Source organism: Spinacia oleracea, chromosome 2, assembly GCF_020520425.1.
Source record: "Spinacia oleracea cultivar Varoflay chromosome 2, BTI_SOV_V1, whole genome shotgun sequence".
In the NCBI taxonomy this organism is placed as follows: Eukaryota; Viridiplantae; Streptophyta; class Magnoliopsida; order Caryophyllales; family Amaranthaceae; genus Spinacia; species Spinacia oleracea.
In genome coordinates this window covers 90,034,547-90,053,750 of record NC_079488.1, presented here as the reverse complement: position 1 = coordinate 90,053,750, position 19,204 = coordinate 90,034,547, and the positions used below count along the sequence as shown (strand labels likewise).

The 19,204-nt window shown below is 40.7% G+C and overlaps 5 protein-coding genes across 5 annotated transcripts; all 5 read left to right on the top strand.

The window, feature by feature from the left end:
- The first annotated feature begins 6,052 nt into the window (after positions 1-6,052).
- On the top strand, positions 6,053-6,889 carry LOC110776674 (glutathione S-transferase T2-like). Its single transcript, XM_021981222.2, has one exon. The coding sequence runs from the start codon at positions 6,053-6,055 to the stop codon at positions 6,887-6,889; it is 837 nt and encodes a 278-aa protein (XP_021836914.2).
- A 780-nt stretch (positions 6,890-7,669) lies between these two features.
- On the top strand, positions 7,670-9,043 carry LOC110776675 (uncharacterized). Its single transcript, XM_021981223.2, has one exon. It carries the CDS (start codon positions 7,670-7,672, stop codon positions 9,041-9,043), a length of 1,374 nt encoding a protein of 457 aa, XP_021836915.2.
- Positions 9,044-10,245: 1,202 nt separating this feature from the next.
- LOC110776676 (uncharacterized) lies at positions 10,246-10,728 on the top strand. The gene has a single exon (XM_021981224.2). The coding sequence runs from the start codon at positions 10,246-10,248 to the stop codon at positions 10,726-10,728; it is 483 nt and encodes a 160-aa protein (XP_021836916.2).
- Positions 10,729-12,068: 1,340 nt separating this feature from the next.
- LOC110776677 (uncharacterized) lies at positions 12,069-13,359 on the top strand (the record flags this gene model as incomplete). The annotated part of the gene is made up of 1 exon (XM_021981225.2): positions 12,069-13,359. A coding segment is annotated over one exon (1,203 nt), but the record flags the coding sequence as incomplete, so codon positions are not given.
- Positions 13,360-15,047: 1,688 nt separating this feature from the next.
- LOC110776679 (uncharacterized) lies at positions 15,048-19,136 on the top strand. Its single transcript, XM_021981226.2, has one exon. It carries the CDS (start codon positions 15,048-15,050, stop codon positions 19,134-19,136), a length of 4,089 nt encoding a protein of 1,362 aa, XP_021836918.2.
- Positions 19,137-19,204: the final 68 nt, after the last annotated feature.

Sequence of the window (19,204 nt, the reverse complement as noted above, 5' to 3'; positions counted from 1 at the left end):
GAACACGGAAAATTTGGGGCTTTTTTTTTTGATTTTCTGCATCCAAGTTGGTTTAAAAGGGAAAAAAAGAGAGGGAAAGTGGGTGTAAGTAGTAAAACCGGCAAAGTCAAACCGGAAAATTGTTGGTCAATGCCTGAAAACACAAAAAGGCTGTCTTTCACAACTTTTTTTTACTTTAAGGTTGTTTTTGGCAAAAAAAAAATTTAAAAGGTTGTTTTTCGCAAAAAATGGCTTTAAAAGGTTGTTTTTGGCAAATTTCCCTAAAAGTTAATAAAAGCAAATAATTTGGGGAGTATCATTAATTTGGGGAGCTCGATACTTTGTATTTCCATGTCAAAGTTCTTGTTTGGATCTCCAATCTCCATTGATCAATCGAAAACTTTAATCTTCTCATTATTTCAATTGCTCAATTCAACTAGGAAATCTAGTAAAAAAAATAATCATATTTTGATTTTATCTCATCTAGTCCTTTGCATAAAAAGTTCAAAAAGAAAAACCCAAGAAATATAAATCCTGATCTTCAAAACTGCATCAACTGACGAAGAAGTGTTTCTAACACCACTTGGTTTAAGACCGTCGTCACCTCCACCTTGTCGTCGTCGGTCGATTGTGCCCTTAAGTCGATAGCGGATATTTTGGATCATCGCCTTGTTGGTCATGACACATGTCTCTTTGACGGTGGTTATGAACAATCACCATCTTGCTGGTCATGGCACCTGTCTCTTTGCCGGTGGTTATCAATTGAGATAGAGAGGGAGGGGAAGATGGCAGAAGGACACAAAAGAGATGAATTAATGACATGGGTGAGGGGATAACGTATTTCCCAAAACCAAAACCACTTTACGTGGTTTGGTAATTTCAATTAGGTCAACCAAAAACCAACATTATCCAAGGAACCTATAATTTTTTACCAAAGTTTTTTACATCAGGGAGGGGGGGACTAGTCAAGGTGCACTTCAGGGCCTGCATTCTCCGTCTGTTCGCCATCACCTAGTACCGACCCGACATTGGCATTGAGGCTGGTTGCAGTTGTACCCTCCTCAACGTCGTCCTTGTCACTCTCTGAACCATGGGGGACATACTCCTCGGGGAATGCAGCGTTGAACTTATTGATGTCATCTTGGGGAGTCCAACTTGTGTGCCAACCCTCCAGGAAATCCCCCATCAGCTCAGCCCTGCTCTTCCAAGTGTAGTTGCCAGCGCACTCAAAGATCCTTGTCTAGCCTTTCCCAGCGACGCCTTCAGCTCGACAACTTCAGCCGACAACGCCTCCTTGTTGTCGGTTAAAGTTGCAACATCTGCCGATAGTCTCATTTTGTCTGCCTCCAACGCCTCGGCCCTGTCTTTTGAAGGAAATATGTCCTTCACCCAAGGTGCATTAAGTCTAATACCAAGGTTCAGATTAATTGCGAACAATTAATTCAGTGAGATCAAGTGATCGGAACAGCTAGCTGGAGCAATGCTTCCGATCAGTGAGTTCTAATGGATATTGAACTCACAACTTACTCTTGACTGAACCTACAAGGTCACACCAATGACATGTAACAGATCACCGGATTAAATGAATCGGAAATTCATTTAATATCTTTTCGGGATTTAAGTTGGAAACGTATTATACGATACGACCTTGCATCGGAATCGTATATCGTATCGCGAATATTCGTAAGCTAGGCGAAACGAATAAATCGTATCGTACGACGGTGATTCGTCGTATACGAAACGACAAATAATATATCGGAAATATATTAAACGCGGATACGAGGAGCGGCCCACGAGCCGAGTGCACGAAGCACTCAAGGCCCATGGGCGCGCGCGCGCTAGGCAAGCAAGCAAGGCGACACAACAGCGCTGGCCCATGGCCGAGCAGCTGTGTGCGCGCGCGGGCCAAGACCACGACACAGCAGCAGCAGCGCGGCCCACGGCCCAGCTCGCTGTGCGTGTCCGTGTGATGCTGCGTGGGCTTGCTAGCCGGCCTTGCCTTATGGCTTGGTCGGTTAGTAAGGTTATGTAAATAACCTTATGACCTAATTTCCAACTACTGCAATCACAATTCAGATTACACACAACCCTAGGAGAAAACAGAGAACCCTAATTCTCTCTGTGCCTCCATAGTGTGTTCATCCCAAAAGGCAAATCTCTTGATCAATTGTCTAAGCTACGATTATCAAGACGGATCTGATCGTGTCGGTGAACCAAGTAGAGGAACGACAAGTGGAGTTCTTTGTTCGTGTTCGTTGACGGATTATTGTGGAAAACACGCTTCGAATGTAAGTTTGCTTAATCTGTGCTTTATACATGTTTCCTGGCTTTGGGGATTGTTCCGCACATGTTATTATGTTTAACTGTATTCCCCTACATCTTTTGCCTCATTGGAAACACCATCTAGACGTCCTTGCTCTTTCTTTGCCGACGTGAAGTTGACTTTCATTTTTACCAACTTGTCTTCCAGGAACACTACATGATGGCGTGTGGCTAAGGCAGATTGCAGGGTCTTGGTACAAGAACATCAGGGTCAAGAGAAAGATACAGCAAAGCATAAACTAAAAAAGAAAAGTCAAGAAGAATTTACCTTCCAGGCCTCCGAGACATTCTCGATGGTGGCAACAACTGGGGACATGCCTTCTTGGTGTTCGCGGCTTGCCGACACCCACAGGCGGTCCACCTCAGCCATAACTTGTAAGATGGAGTGTCAGACGACCCATAGTCGTCAGGGAACTCCACCACTAGCTTTCTCTTCCGAGACGGTGGCGGAACCTAGAACTCAGCAGGCATCAACGTCCCCATCTCGCCAGTCACAGTCGCATCAGGGATGGCCTTGGGCGACTTCCTTGGAGACCTCACAGTAACAGGTGAGGTACGAGCAAAACCCCAGCGATTCCAGCCTCCTCTTTAGTAGGGCGTCGACAGTCGGAGCCTTACCAGAGCGAGTCGACCTCCTAGTGCCTGCAGAGCACACAACATAGACGACTTAGTCTCATCACAAATACATTTATTTGCTTTATTCAAATATTTATACTAACACTAATTGTTTACCTATTGAACCTGACATGTCTTCAGGTTTGGAATATTATTCTTCTTGCGTCGCCTCTCTCAAATTTTGCTCTGCAAAAGATCCTGTCACTCAGAGGTACCCCCAAAATAATCGCAGTCTTCTCTACAACTTGGGAACCAACTCTAGCTGAGTCAAAAGTCGCCCCTACAAAAAACCAAAAAAGTGAGAAAATGGTCAATTACAAACAGTTGCTTCAAACCACAAAAACAGACACATATACCTCTAGCCTTCCATTCCCGAGTAAAGAAGTCATTTTCGGGACCCAAACCTGCCAAATCCACAAAGAAAAACCGCCCCATCCAACCCCTATCGTTTGATTGGTCAGGCCCCACCAGCGTCTCCCTGTCATCCTTCACATGCAGCAAGTATCTCCCGACGCCATAATTATGGACCTTGTAAGTATATGCCAGGTCCTCCACCAGGAATTTCTCCCCCAACTTGTCACCAAGGTAGTCGATGGACCGCAACACCCGCCAGACCTCCGGCATCAGTTGAGCAGGCGGTACGCCTAGGGTTTTCAAGACGCCTCTCACCAGCGGCGTAAAGGGGTCGGTGTACCCAATTTTGAAAGGGTACTCGTTGAAGTAGGTCTAGCCGGTTGTTTTGTAGTCGACATGCTCACCATGCAAGGGCAGGCAAACTCCCGCCGCCGCCGGAAACCCGCCTTCGGCACTCAATTTTGCCGCGTCTTGGTTACCCCAATTTGCCAGGAGAGCGTTTTTGGAATCAAGGATGTTGCTTGGTTTGAGCAACGACCCATCCTCCGGATCGCAATCAATCACTACCTTTTTGTTCTTGGCTCGAGTGGATTTGGTCTGCATCTTGCTTGACATGAGAATGGAAGAGGCGTGAAAGGAATTAGGAAAGGCAGTTACCTGTTTTTTCTAGAGAGAGAAAAGCTCCAGGTTTTTGCAAATTGAAGAGAGAGAAATCGAAATTGTGAAGAGTTTGGAAGCAACTCCCCCTGATTTATTAGAGGCGGGAGGCGGTCGGTCTTTTCGAGACCATCATTACAACTTACCGGTCAATCAGAATGCAGGAGGTTTATTTCCTCCCTTTTTCAAAAATTAAACCCATTTTCCCCTTGGGGCTTCCCAGAAGAATTAAAAAATGGGTTTGGGGACAATTGTTAGGGGGGGAAAATACCCTCCTAGTGACGTGTCATAGGCAGTCCACCTGGAGTATGTGTGGCAGCCAGCAAGGCGTGAGTAACGTTCAACTTGTCCGCCTACACAACGGCTACAAGTGGGATGACGGTTACGTACAACACATTAAGTGACAAGGCTTAAGTCTAGGAGTCAAGTCATTAAGTAGGAATTCAATAATTCTTGTACGTTACTAAGCATGGTTAAATTGTATAACTATCGTCTGTGACTGTTTGTAAAGGATATTCCGTGATATTGCTCAATAATACACTCATACTCTCTTAAACTTGCTCTTGCAACCTTAGTGTTAGCACCACCCCTAGACGAGTTCGACCCTAAGTAGAATTCGTCCAAAACATTTCCTCTTTCCTTGACTTGGTCCACGCTTCTCCCCTATTAATTAAGGATGACGCTGAGTCTTAGCTTTTCGGCTTCACTCATCTTAGACTGACCTTGCTCTTCTTTCCAGGCCTTTGCACTTTGAGCCGGACCATATAATTGGGCACTAATCTTATTTTTTGGTCAATTTAATCGTCCACATACTCGAGCTCCGCCCAGTTAATCTCAATGATTGGCGAGTGAAACATATCAAGGGGTGATTTCGTAAATAAGTTGTCAAAATATACAATCTACATATTTAAATATACAATCTCTTTTTACATTAAACTTATTTTCTTTTATTTTAATTTTTTTTAAATATCAAAAATATTGTACATCGCAATTTTTAGATTGTATATTTTTTTCATTATAATTACGAGAATGCCATTTGATATGCCAATCATGGACATTGTTGAGCGATTTCCTTCAATATTGCATAAAGATCCAATAATTCCCAAAATACGTTACTTTCTAACTTAATTCCCACCATACCGTCCACGTCAGCAAAGGAGAAAGAAAAGTATTTTTTTTTCGGTTCAGCGTTCAACCGCCATCTGAGATGGCGGTTTTGTTTTAAAGCAAACCGCTATCTCATATGGCGGTTCAAGGGTATAAACCGCTATCTGAGATAGCGGTTTCTTTTAAAACTAAACTTTATAAAACCGCGTGGATTTATAAGCCTCTATTTCAGATAGCAGTTTACCTCTTTAAACGGCTGTTTCAGATAGCGGTTTATTATAGATTTTATAAAAAAAAATTAGACCGGCTTTCTTGTTGACGTGAACGATAGAGTGGGAAATAAGTGAAAAAGTAGCGTATTTTGGGAATTTACGAATCATCAAACAATATTTGAAATTTCTCCACATACTCCTAGCAGTTTTAACTTTTAAGAGGAGTATGTGTATAAGAGCACACACAACCTTGACATGTAGCTTGGGTCAAGTGATAATTGACAGGACAAAATGACCACAATGTTGACAGTGTACAAGGATCAAAAAATAATATCCTTGACCCGGGTCACATATGTGACCCTATGTCAAATGCGTGAGAATTGGCGTGGGGTTGTATCCTGTTCCACTTGCAGTATTTTTTGGGTGAGAATTGGCATGTGAACCTGCCAGCAAGTGTACCGTCATTTGTAATTTTGTATGCATGCAACAATGTTGGGATCATGTGAACCTGCCAGCAATTAACTTCTTTTTTTAATTATTTATTTTTGTTTTCTTTTTGCATGATAAACATCCACATGTGTATAGTGTACTGAAGAAAATGCATGTTAGGCTTTCTAAATTTTGGATGCATTCACATGACACCTATGTTTTCCATGCAAAATATGTTGCTCCTACTTGTGTTTACGAGATACTTCAATGCATGCATGGTGCCAGCTCTATTTTAAAGAAAAATTGTAGTATGCTTTATATACCCAATCCATTTTATTTCTGAAAACATTACTCCGTATTCTTACTACGTTAAAAGCATGGATCCTAATAATTCTCAATTCAATCCAAATATGTTATCTCCTTCTCAGTTACAAGATTTTATTAAGTGGTGTAAAGAGAATCCTCAACCAAACATCTCCGACGTCCAAACCTCAAACCAAATTCCTAGTATATCAAATAATCCAAATTTATTTTCCACCGAACCAACCTCTCAACATTTTCCCATATCACAACACTTTCAAAATACTGAAGAGGATGTTGCGTATACTAATATCGGTGAACCAACTCAAACAAATAGTGATGAAGTTGTTAAACAAAATAAGCCAAAACGAGGTAGACAAACAAAAGGTACACCATCAATTGGCGATCAATCTCATACAAAAAGAACAACAGGCGGTGCTTGGTCTGTAGAAGAAGATCTTGCGCTACTAGGAGCATATATTGAGTCAGGAGGAGACCAACGCAAAGCTACCGATCAAACAAGCGAGGATTTTTGGGAAAATATTATACAATTGTTCGAAATGGCTCGAGAAAATAATCCCGACTTCCCAAAAAGGACAACGGATGCTATACAAAGTCGGTGGAAAAGAATTAATAAAGATGTGACAGCATTTGTTAGTAAGTATAGTGAAGCGAAAATTTGTTGTGGTAGTGGATCAAATGCGACTAATGTATTGAATAAAGCTCGTGCAATTTGGTCACTCTCTGATAATGGAAGGAAGTTTCCATTTGAGCATTTGTGGGAAGAGATGGGAAATTACCCTAGGTGGCAAGAGCCTACATATGAAATTCGTACAGAAAGCGACGGGAGCTCAAAGAGAGCAGAACCAGAACCCTCGCCGGGTGGTACAATGGCTCGTCCAAAATTGGCGTGAAGATGGTCAAACGTAGAGGTAAAGAAGTTCAAACCTCTTCTTCGTCATTTGACAGCTTAACATCTGAATTCCGCCATCTGAATGCTACACAAAATAGAGAGGCAGATCTTGAAGAAAAAAGACTTGAAACGCAACAAAATTTGCAACAAGATATGCTTAATTTTCAAAAGGGTAGAGATGAGGCTAAGCAACAGATGATGGAGAAAAAAATGAAATTAAAGGTTTTCAATACATTATTGGCAGATAGATTAACTCCAAATGAAGTGGAAATGTACGAAAAATTGTATGAAGAATTTAAGGATATGCTTGGTTAAAGTTTTTTTTATTGTCAATTGTTAAAGTTGTTTCATGATTACGTACTTGTGTTGTATGGTTTGCTTTAGCACGTGTTACACATTTTTTCCTTAAAGTTAAATTATGTTGTAATAGTTCTTTTTATCAATATACCTTAATCCTTTTGTATCTATAAACATGATCATAATTTTTTTTATTGACTATTATTATTCGTACCATGAGATATGACCAACGGCACACATTTTAATATTCTGTAGTATCAGTTTTAAGTGACATTATTCTGACAAAATATTCAAGATTTATGTCGTCAAAAACATTAAAATGTGTGTCGTTATAGGATGTACACTATCATTACACCATCATATACATTATAATGTGCTCCATCCGTCATATCTCACACACTATAAGTAGTACTATAGAATGTACACTTTCATCTATAAATCTCCTCAAATTGAGTTATTCAATTTTCTTATCCCTTAACAGAAAATGGCTTATAATTCCGATTCTAGTAGCTCAAATTCCCTAGATTATCTTAATACCAGTCTTTCTGATTTTAATGAGAGTTTAGAAAGAGTGAATGCAAGAAATAGAAGGAATCGTAAGTTGAGGCATACACTTGCCTCAACGGCTGTTTCATTATTAACATCGCCAATTGAGAGACCAATACTTAATAGGTGGTATGTCCCTAGGGATCGTGAAGAAGCAGACTTGCGTTTGTTTAATGACTATTTCTCTGATAGTCCTGTTTACAAAGAAGACATTTTTCTCCGTAGATTTCGTATGCATAGACATGTATTTGTGTCTATTGTTGAATCCATGAGTGAATATAGTGAGTTTTTTCAACAACGCTATGACGCATGTGGTAGACTTGGTGCATCGCCATATAAAAAATGCACCGCGGCAATGAGGATGTTAGCTTATGGTTCATCGTCTGACGCAGTAGATGAATATTTAAAAATTGCTGCTTCTACAGGAAGGGAGTGTCTTCTCCACTTTGTTGAAGGTGTGATTTATAAATTTGGTGACCGTTACCTAAGAAAGTCAATGAGAGAAGATGTTGACCAACTTCTCAATGCTGCTCAAAATAGAGGTTTTCCTGGTATGATGGGTAGTATCGATTGCATGCACTGGGAGTGGAAAAATTGTCCACGTGGTTGGAAAGGAATGTACCAAGGAAGATCTAAAACAACAACTGTTATTTTAGAAGCGGTTGCTTCTTGTGATTTATGGATATGGCATGCATTTTTCGAAACACCTGGATCATGCAATGACATTTACGTTCTTGACCGTTCTCCTGTGTTCACCGACATTTTACAAGGTAAAGCTCCCCCGGTTAATTTTGTTGTTAACAACAATGAATATAATATGGGATATTATCTCAGAGATGGTATTTATCCAAAATGGGCTACTTTTATTCCAGCCATTAAACTCCCACAAACAGCTAAGCACAAATTATTTACTACAAAGCAAGAGTCGGCAAGAAAAGATGTCGAGCGTGCATTTGGGGTGTTACAAGCTCGTTTCGCAATTATACGAAATTCGGCTCTTGCTTGGGATACAAAAATATTATGGAAAATAATGATGGCGTGTATTATCTTGCACAACATGATAGTAGAAGATGAACGACATACATATCTAAATTATAATGACTTGATGAGAGAATTTATAGAAGATCGTCCAATAAATCAAGCAGGATCATCCAATACAGATGTTCAATTAAGTATGAATCCTATCGGAGAATCTATCTTACTACGGTACATGGAGAAAAGGAATGAAATACGGGATAGAGATGTTCATAAATCATTGAAAAATGATTTGATTGAACATATATGGCAACGTTTTCAACCAAGGGGAACTTAATAAAAAAATTAATAGTCAATTATGTATCAATTTTACCTCATTGTGCTATATATGTATGTTTAAGATTATACGTTACATTTTTTATTTATATGTAATGTTAATTTAATTTCGTATTTATTCGTTTGTTAAAATTAATAATTGTGTTTGAAGGTGAATTTAAAGTGGAGTATATGTAAAAGTAAAAAAAATAGGTAAGAGAAATTAATGACTTTGAGTCAAGATTGTAGAAGCAAAAGGAGAGATTTAAGTAAGTGGTATGTAAGTTAGTGGAATATGAGGTGGAAGAAGGAGAAGGATGAGAGAGAAATTGATGCACATGGTTTAAGAAGAGGCTAAGAGCACTCTCAGCAGTGGGGAAAAAATGTGCTCACGAGTAAAAATCGGTGAGGAAAAAATAGAACACGGACAACATCAATGGGTGAAATGAAAAATGCTCGCGAGGAAGCGTAAATGTGCTAGCGCGGCATTCCGTTTGAATTATTTGCTCACGAAAATGTGGGCCCCGAATTGCTGTTTTGCAGGCGAATAATGCAGGAAATTGCAGGCGAATACTGATGATATGCAGGCAAAAATGGCAAAAATGCCGTTGGAATTGCACAATACAGCCAAAACATTTAAAGCAAAGATTCCACTAACCCACCATACCCAATGGACGGTCGTCACGTGTAACATCATCAACCAATCACAAAATTGTACAATTTACAACGGCTATATTTCTTTTAACGGGTAATTTTGCCTTAAATAATTAAAATAAAATAAAATTATACCAACGGTCATAAAATTTCAAGACCTATAAATAGAGACCAATTTTGTTATATTTTGACACACTTTCAAAAATCATTTTTCTCTCTCTAAAATCATCAAAATCATTTTCCATATAAGTATTACTATAATTTGTGTTATTTTTTGAAAATTACTGAACATTTCCAGTAACATATATTTTCAAAAATCTTATTTTCGGTTGTTATTTATTAATTGTATTATTATTATTATTATTATTATTATTATTATTATTATTATTATTATTATTATTATTATTATTATTATTATTATTATTATTATTATTATTATCATTATTATTATTATTATTATTGTCATTATTATTATTATTAGCATTATTATTGTTGTTACTAGTAGGTATATTTACTGTTAAAATTATTATCGTTACTTATTAGCGTGCTTGCGTATTTTTTAAAAATAAAATGGACCCTAATTACTATTCTCAAAATTTAGAAAACAATTTTGATCTCAACTCTGACAACAATCAGCATCCCGGCTATGATTCTTATTCGCAGGGTAATTCTTCCTCTCAAAATTTCCAACAATCTTTTTATACTAACACTATTGTTGACCGTGAAGCTATAGAGGAACGTGTTATGGAGACACAAGAACCGATCATGACACATCCATTGCCCGTCAACCCAAATCAACCAATTAAGGTTGCATCTCAGTCTCGAAGTTGGTCGATTCAGGAGGATGAAGCTCTGGTTGATTCCTACATTAAAGTTTGCTCCGATAAAATTATAGGCACCAACATAAGAAAAGCTGATATTTGGAGGCAAGCTGCTGCGCGCTATAGCCAAATTCAAGTAGGTAGACCGTACGAACTTCTTGTAAGAAATGCAAAATGTTTAGAGAGTCGTTGGGGGAAGGATGTCTCCAGACATCATGTTGTGGGATGCTAGTTTTGAAAAGGCTGGTAGGTTATTTGCAAGTGGGAATAATGATGCGGACCAAGTTGCTACCGCTCACCAGTTATTCCGCACAGAAAACAAAAAGAACTTCACATTGATTCATGCTTGGAAGATGCTTACTAAAGAAAACCCAAAGTGGAAGGTGATGATGAGGTGGGGTATGTCAAAGATAGAGAGAGAAACATACGATGTCGGCCAGTCTACCAATTTCTACTGAAGAGAGTGATGGAAGTGGCAAGAGAACTAGAGTTGATGATGATGGTGACACCGTCTTGCCAAGTGGTGGGAGCTTCGTATCTGGAGGTATATCTCGACCAGATGGTGTAAAGAAAGCTAAGGCCAGAAGAAAAGGAAAAGGGGCAGAATCATCAGAGGCAGTTTCGTCTTTTGGAAGTCGTTTGCAAGCTAACACTGAAGTGAGGAATACTGAGCACGAACTTAATTTAAAGAGATTCGAGCGAGAAGCAGAAAAGACTATAATGAGGAGGCGACAACTTGACATAGAGGAACAGAGAATTCAGTTGGATAAGCAAAAAATGAAACATGATTTCTTGCAAACATTGGTGTCTAAGGCTTGTCTAACTCCTGATGAGGAAAAAGTTAAGGCAAGATTGATGTTGGAGTTTTATGGTGGTGATAATTAGCAAGGTGTTTAATTTTTAGTTTATTTCATGTGTTTAAATTTTATGTCACAATCTAGTTTTAATAAGTTTTCAATAAGCTTGTATTAATTCGTGTTGTGCCTTTAAACTTGTATAAGTTCGTGTTATGTCTTTAACTTTGTATTGTTTTGTGTTATGTAATATATTATATTATGTTTTATTGCCAAGTAGTATTTTACACATTATATTGTTGTTATTATATTATAAGAAAGTACAATATAATCTTATCAAGAAATCCATAAAATCTTATCAACCAATAGAAAATTTAAGAAAATCTAAGAACATCCAGTAACACCTTATCAAGAAAATCTTATCAACAAAATCTAAGAACATCCAATAACATCTTATCGAAAATCTAAGAAAATCCAAAAAAATCTTATCGAAAATCTAAGAAAATCCAAAAATCTTATCGAAAATCTAAGAAAATCCAAAAATCCAAATATTCTTATCCACATTACTCTTTAAATACACACACATTATCAAACTCATTTCTCACACTCACTTCTCATTATCACACTCTACTATATCTCAAAAAAAATGTTATTTGAATACAGTTCAAGCTCAGAATCTGCTGATGAGAATCCATACGGAGAAGTTGATCGAATGGTTGACGAATTTGTCACTCATTACTTACCAAACACATTCTTTCTACGAGGTCCTAGACTTTGAAATGTGAATGATACCATTCCGATTCCAGCAGATAGAAACCGTGAAGAAGGGCATAACCGCTTGTTTAATGATTACTTTGCGGAAAATCCAGTATATTCAGACAAACAGTTTCGTCGAAGGTTTCGAATGAGAAGACCTTTGTTTTTCCGTATCATGAACAAAGTGGTTGAAAATGATGTTTTCTTGCAACAGAGAAGAAATGCTGCCGGAAAATTAGGGTTATCAGGATTGCAAAAATGCACTGCAGCTATCAGAATGTTAGCGTATGGTTTGGCTCAGGATGCAATTGATGAATACCTGCGAATGGGTGAAACAACTTCAAAAAAATCATTATTACATTTCACTCAAGGGGTAATCAAGCATTTTGAAGAGGATTACCTAAGAAGTCCTACAGATGAAGACTTAAGGAGAATCCTTTATCAAAATGAAATGCGTGGATTTCCAGGCATGATCGGTAGTATTGATTGTATGCACTGGGAATGGAAGAACTGTCCTACCGCATGGAGAGATCAATACCAAGGACGCACCGGGAAAGCGTCCCTAATTCTTGAAGCTGTTGCAGATCAAGATCTATGGATTTGGCATTCATTTTTTGGTATTCCTGGTTCATCTAATGACCTTAATGTTCTGCACCGTTCTCCTGTTTTTGATGATGTTTTGACAGGTAAGGCACCTCCTATCACTTTTCAGGTGAATGGACATGAATACAACATGGGGTACTACCTCACAGATGGTATTTATCCAAATTGGGCTACGTTCATTCAAGGATTTTCTCGTCCCCAACTTGAAACGGAAAGGTTGTTTGCTAACAGACAAGCGCATGTTCGTAAGGATGTTGAACGTGCGTTCGGCGTTTTGCAAGCAAGATTCGCCATTGTACGACAACCATCTCTGGCTTACGATGAAGATATATTAGGCGATATAATGAAGGCTTGTATCATCTTAGACAACATGATAGTTGAGGATGAACGAGATATGTATGTCCGAGATGATGTGCTACGAAGGTACTATGAAGAAGACCTTTCGAGCTTAACCGCAACAGTGAATAATGGTGAACCCTTTGAGTTCCAGACTGGACAACCCTACTCCATTAACGCATTATTGGGGAGAATAACAGCTTTGCGTAGCAGTCAAATTCATCACTCTTTGAAAGAGGATTTAATTGAGCATAACTGGCAAAAATATGGAGGCAATAATCATTAAACTCATGCCTCGAAGAAGAGTTGTTATTTTAGTGGTTGCGTTTAATTTATCGTAATTTTATTTTAATCATATTTTGGCTTTATGATGTTTTAGTTTATGACATAGTGAGCTTAGCTAAAAATTCGAGAACCCAGTAGCAACAGGAGGGTTTTGCGCTGTTTGTGCCCTAGGGCTGAGTTCGTGAGTGTTTCGTCTCAATTTCACGTAGAATTCCCGTTAATCGTGTCGGTTGCAAGGGTCCCTGATACGACAAACAATTCATACTCTATCCGAGGACTGATTTTCGATGGCTGATGATCTGGTGAAGGAGTGGGAGAGACTAAAACTGACAGAGGAGGAAGATAAGGTTTTTGGGGGTGAACTGGAAGTGGAGACCGCTAGTTCTTGGGAACAGCTATCCCTAACGCTGGTGGGCAAACTGTTGACTACTAGACCGTATAACGTAGAGGCAATGAAGAGGATGCTGATTGCAATATGGAGACTCAATGATAATGTCTCTATTCGTATGATCGATACAAACCTCTTCGTGTTCCAATTCTATTGTGACGCTGACAAAGATAGAGTTATAGATGGGAGCCCATGGTCTTTCTCGGACCACTTGCTGCTATTGAAAGACATCCAAGGCGACGAGCAACCTTCGGAGGTAACTTTTAACCAATCCCCTTTTTGGCTTTGCCTTGCGGACGTTCCTTTTGGGAAACGTAACGCTTCCTTTGCTTATGAAGTTGGGGAGGATTTGGGAGGCTTTATTGAATTTGATGATAGTGACCCCTTGGGGTGGGAAGAATTTATGAGAATTAAAGTTATGATTGATATAACAAAGCCCTTGCGTAGAGTGATTAAAGTTGCAACTGGTACTGCTTTTAAGTGGGTTGGAATTAAATATGAACGCATGGGGGACCTCTGCTACTACTGCGGGCGGCTAGGGAATTCTGATCGTGACTGTATGTTTCAAGGGGCGACGGAGGATGGTAAAACGATGGTGTACAAATATGGCCCATGGCTTGGTGCTTCCCCTCATAAGCGATCATCTCGTTTGTCTTTCTCAGAGAGGGAAAAGGAGAAGAAGATGCTAGACAGATTGAATACTACTCATGCTCCCCGGGTTGCTAGACATGGGGGATTCAACGACCCAAATGCAATAAGGCTGGAACCCCCAGGTGTTGCTCGAAAACTTTCTTTTTCTTCCCCTAGGAGCTCGCGTCCTACATCTCCCCCGTGTGCTCGAGAATCGATGTTGGTGGCTGTAAAGGGGATGGGATCACAGCTGGTTCTTAGGCCTAGGGAACTAAATGCTGGCAATGTGGTAAACTTGTCACCAAATGTAGATGTTGGAGTATCTTTAAAGAAGGGTATGGAGGTTACTGAAGGTCATAAAAAAACCTCAGTAGGAGTAGATGTAGTGGATGCAGGGAAGCCCCAATGTGGTGGGATGATGCCGGTGGTTCAGTCGGGGAAGGAAGTAACGTCGGAATTGATTAAGGAGGCAACAATCACAGTGGACAAGGGCTCCTTCTCCGTGGGGACTACAGGTCCTAAACCAAGGAAATGGAACAAGCTGAAAAGGGGGGACACAAGTACTTGTTCTGTTGATGGAGTGAAGGAGGATGTAAGTGCAAGACTGTCGAGGAAAAGGGCATGCTTTGATGAGGATGTGTGTATGTGAGAGGCTGGTGGTAATGGAGGCGATAAGAGGTCGAAGATTGATGGTGTGTTAGTTTCTGGAGACAGCTTAAATCTAGTAGAGGGTGTTGCATGCCAACCCCTCGAATACCAATGAAAATATTAAGCTGGAACTGCCAAGGGCTTGGCAACCCTTGGACAGTTAAGTCTCTCCGGGATTGGTGCTGGAGGGAAAGGCCAAATGTTGTCTTCCTAATGGAGACAATGATCGATTCTAAGAGTCTAGAGAGGGTTCGTAATATATGTGGCTTCTCGGAGGGTATTTGTCTTAGTAGTGCGGGAAATTCGGGTGGAATTGGTTTCTGGTGGCGTGACATAAATGTGTCGACGAGCTCCTTCTCGTCGCATCACTTCAGTGCAGACATATGTGATCAGGACAATGTGGCAATATGGAGGGCGGTAGGTGTGTACGGATGGCCGGAACAGGAAAATAAGCATAAGACTTGGTCTCTCATGGCCAACATTACAGCAAGCAGTGAGCTTCCATGTCTTTTCTTCGGTGACTTCAACGAGATACTCAGCTCAATAGAGAAGGAAGGGGGTGTTGTGAGAGAGGAGAAATGGATGGATGCATTTAGGGGGGCTGTAGATGTCTGTGGGTTACGTGATATGGGCTATAAAGGTAGCTGCTTTACATGGAAGAGGGGAAAAACCCCGGAGACGTTTATAAGGGAGCGGCTTGACAGGTTCTTGGCGGATACCGAATGGTGTAATCTATTCCCTCACTTCTCCGTGAGGCATTTCCCCATATATAGCTCCGACCATGCCCCTATTTTGTTAGATGCTAGCAACTACTATGAGCGTGGAGGCAACGTGAAGGCTTTCAAGTTCGAGGCCCTGTGGCTGTCTAGTGAGGAGTGTGGGAAAGTGGTGGCGGATGCGTGGGCTAGCTGTGTTGGGGAACAGGCAGATCAGAGACTTTCCCGGTGTGCGGAACGGTTGACATCATGGGCTGCTGATTATTTTGGGAGCATTAAGAAGAGAAAAAAGGTGGTAGAAGAACAACTGAAAATAGCGCAAGCTAGACATCCTGATGCGACTATGTTCGAGACTTGTTCCCTTCTATCGACCGAACTTGATGAGCTACACAGACTAGAGGAGTCTTATTGGCACGCGCGAGCCAGGGCTAATGAACTAAGAGATGGGGACCGTAATACGGCATACTTCCATCATAAAGCCAGTCACCGCCGGCGAGTGAACGGCATTAAAGGACTCCTAGATGATAATGACAAATGGTGTAGTAGCAAAGATGAGTTGGAAGCTATTGTCTCAAATTATTTCTCGGTTCTTTTTGCATCAGAAACTCCTGTGGGGTTCGACGATGCTATGGCTGGAATTACAAGAGTGGTTACGTGTGATATGAATGATATTTTTGATAAAGAACCAACAGCCGAGGAAATAAAGGAAGCTCTTTTCCAAATGCATCCGAACAAAGCTCCTGGCCCAGATGGTATGCATGCTTTATTTTTTCAAAAATTTTGGCATATTTTGGGTAATGATGTTGTTGTTTTTGTGAAAAATTGGTGGAACGGAAGTATTGATTTAAATGCAGTAAACAAAACTTGTGTGGTGCTTATTCCGAAATGCGAAAATCCCAAACGTATTACGGAATTTAGGCCCATAAGTTGCTGTAATGTTCTCTATAAAATTATCTCAAAAACCATGGCAAATAAGTTGAAACCATTTCTGGGGAATATTATCTCAGTCAACCAAAGTGCTTTTGTTCCGAAAAGATTGATTACTGATAACGCCTTAGTGGCTTTTGAGATTTTTCACTCAATGAAGAGGAAGGCTGGGGGTAGAGAGGGGTCGGTGGCTCTGAAACTGGACATGAAAAAGGCTTATGATAGAGTTGAATGGTCTTTCCTGGAGCAGGTTATGTACAAAATGGGCTTTGGTGACAATTGGGTCCGAAGGATAATGGACTGTCTATCTAGCGTATCCTTCTCTTTCAAGATTAATGGGAGGATATCTGGGTCCGTGATCCCGTCAAGGGGGCTTCGTCAAGGTGATCCAATCTCTCCCTATTTGTTCCTTATTGTTGCTGATGCTTTTTCTACTTTATTATCAAAGGCAGCCAGGGAAAATAGGATTCATGGAATAAAGATTTGTAATGGTGCCCCCAAAGTATCTCATTTATTCTTCGCCGACGACAGTATACTTTTTGCAAAAGCGTCTGTAGGTGAGTGCTCGGTTATAGCTGACATCATCAGCAAATATGAGAGAGCATCCGGTCAAAGTGTCAATCTAGACAAAACAGACGTGGTTTTCAGCAAAAGTGTGAATGTTATTCGGAGACAGGAAATTGTTACAACTTTGGGGGTAAAAGAAGTAGAAAAGCACGAGAAATACCTGGGACTACCTACTATCATCGGAAAATCAAAGAAAATGGTTTTTGCAAGCTTGAAGGAGAGAATATGGAAAAAGTTACAAGGATGGAAGGAGAAACTACTATCAAGGCCGGGGAAGGAGGTTTTGATTAAGGCGGTGGCACAAGCTATTCCGACTTATATGATGAGTATATTTAAAATTCCCGATGGTTTTCTTGATGAAATTCATGCTCTATGTGCTCGGTTTTGGTGGGGTTCGGATGGTACAAATAGGAAGATGCACTGGCATAGCTGGGAGACGATGTGCAAACCAAAGGCTATGGGAGGTATGGGTTTTCGTGATCTCAAAGTGTTTAATCAAGCCCTCCTAGCCAAGCAAATGTGGCGCCTTCACAATAACCCGGGAACTATTCTTCACTCTCTGTTGAAAGCGCGCTACTTTAAAAATAATGAAGTGTTGGATGCTCGTAGGGGATTTGACCCAAGCTACTCATGGAGAAGCATGTGGGGTGCAAAGTCACTGTTGCTAGATGGTGTACGGTGGAGAGTGGGAAACGGCCAAAGCATTCTGGTGTGGCGGGACAACTGGCTTCCTGGGAATAATGCAACACTTAGCCCACGTTCTTCCCATGTGCCTGACCCCGACCTTCGTGTGAGTGACTTACTTGACCCCGTATGTGGGGAATGGGATTCTAGCCTAGTGCAGCAGCTATTTGAGGATGAGGTATGTGAACAAATCTTCAAGTTACCTCTATCTTGTTCCCTCCCTAGTGATTCGCTCTTTTGGTGGCCATCTAAGGATGGGGAGTACACCGTGAGATCGGGGTATTGGTTGGGACGAATGGGGCGGTTGAGGGTGGAGCTGGATGGTATGGATGAGGATAATAAAGATACCTGGCGGACAGTATGGAGTATTGGAGGACCACCTAAACTGGGACACTTTCTCTGGCGAGCTTGTAGAGGAAGCATGGCAGTCAAGGATGTCTTATTTCGGAGGCATATAGCAGCTAATGATATGTGCGGATGTTGTGGTGTGGAGACCGAATCAATCATCCATGTTCTGTTCAACTGTACCGTGGCTAAGGAGACTTGGAGGGGGAGCCCATTTGCTGATCTCATTAATGATGCCCCAAGCTCCAACTTCGCGGCAAGATTGCTATGGTTGCGTAGTAAGGTTTCGAGAGAGGAGCTGAAACGAATCGCGGCAATTGCTTGGGCCATTTGGTATTGCAGGAACAAACGTGTATATGACAATGAACAGACCAACTGCCCTATGGTTGCTGCGAGCTTTGTCAAGATGGTGGAAGAACACGGAACATACATTAAAAATATAAGCAGCTACCGCCGCCCAACTATGCCTATTTCGGCTATGACCTGGTCTTGCCCACCAAGGGGGATGGTTAAAATCAATGTTGACGCCCATGTTACTGCTACCTATGCGGGGCTTGGAGTTGTGGTGAGAGATGAGGTGGGGAAGCTAATGCTCATAGCGACGAAGAGAGTGAATGGGGGTCTAATGCCCGATGCTGCAGAGGCAATGGCAGCAAGGTATGGTGCAGTGATAGCACGGAGGTTTGGGTATACTAATGTATGGCTTGAAGGGGATGCACTTGCGGTGGCTAAGGCTGTGGATGCAAACACAAAGGGTCTCTCCCCTTTATTTCTGATTTATGATGATATAGGTGATATTGGTAAACAATTTAGTGCTTTTATTATTTCTCACATTAGAAGGGCAGGGAATACAGTAGCTCATCTCGTGGCAAGATGGGACACAAGGGGTAGTACGGAATTAATTTGTATGAACTCCTTCCCGCAAAGTATTAATACTTTAGCGGAACTTGATTTGCAATAATATCTCTGCCTAATCTTTTCCTCAAAAAAAAAAAAAAAAGTTTATGACATAGTGTGTTTAGTTGTTGT

Bases quoted from the DNA above. Each gene is read 5' to 3' on its own strand.
- LOC110776674 (XM_021981222.2), top strand. From the start codon at position 6,053: ATGGATCCTAATAATTCTCAATTCAATCCAAATATGTTATCTCCTTCT.
- LOC110776675 (XM_021981223.2), top strand. From the start codon at position 7,670: ATGGCTTATAATTCCGATTCTAGTAGCTCAAATTCCCTAGATTATCTT.
- LOC110776676 (XM_021981224.2), top strand. From the start codon at position 10,246: ATGGACCCTAATTACTATTCTCAAAATTTAGAAAACAATTTTGATCTC.
- LOC110776679 (XM_021981226.2), top strand. From the start codon at position 15,048: ATGAAAATATTAAGCTGGAACTGCCAAGGGCTTGGCAACCCTTGGACA.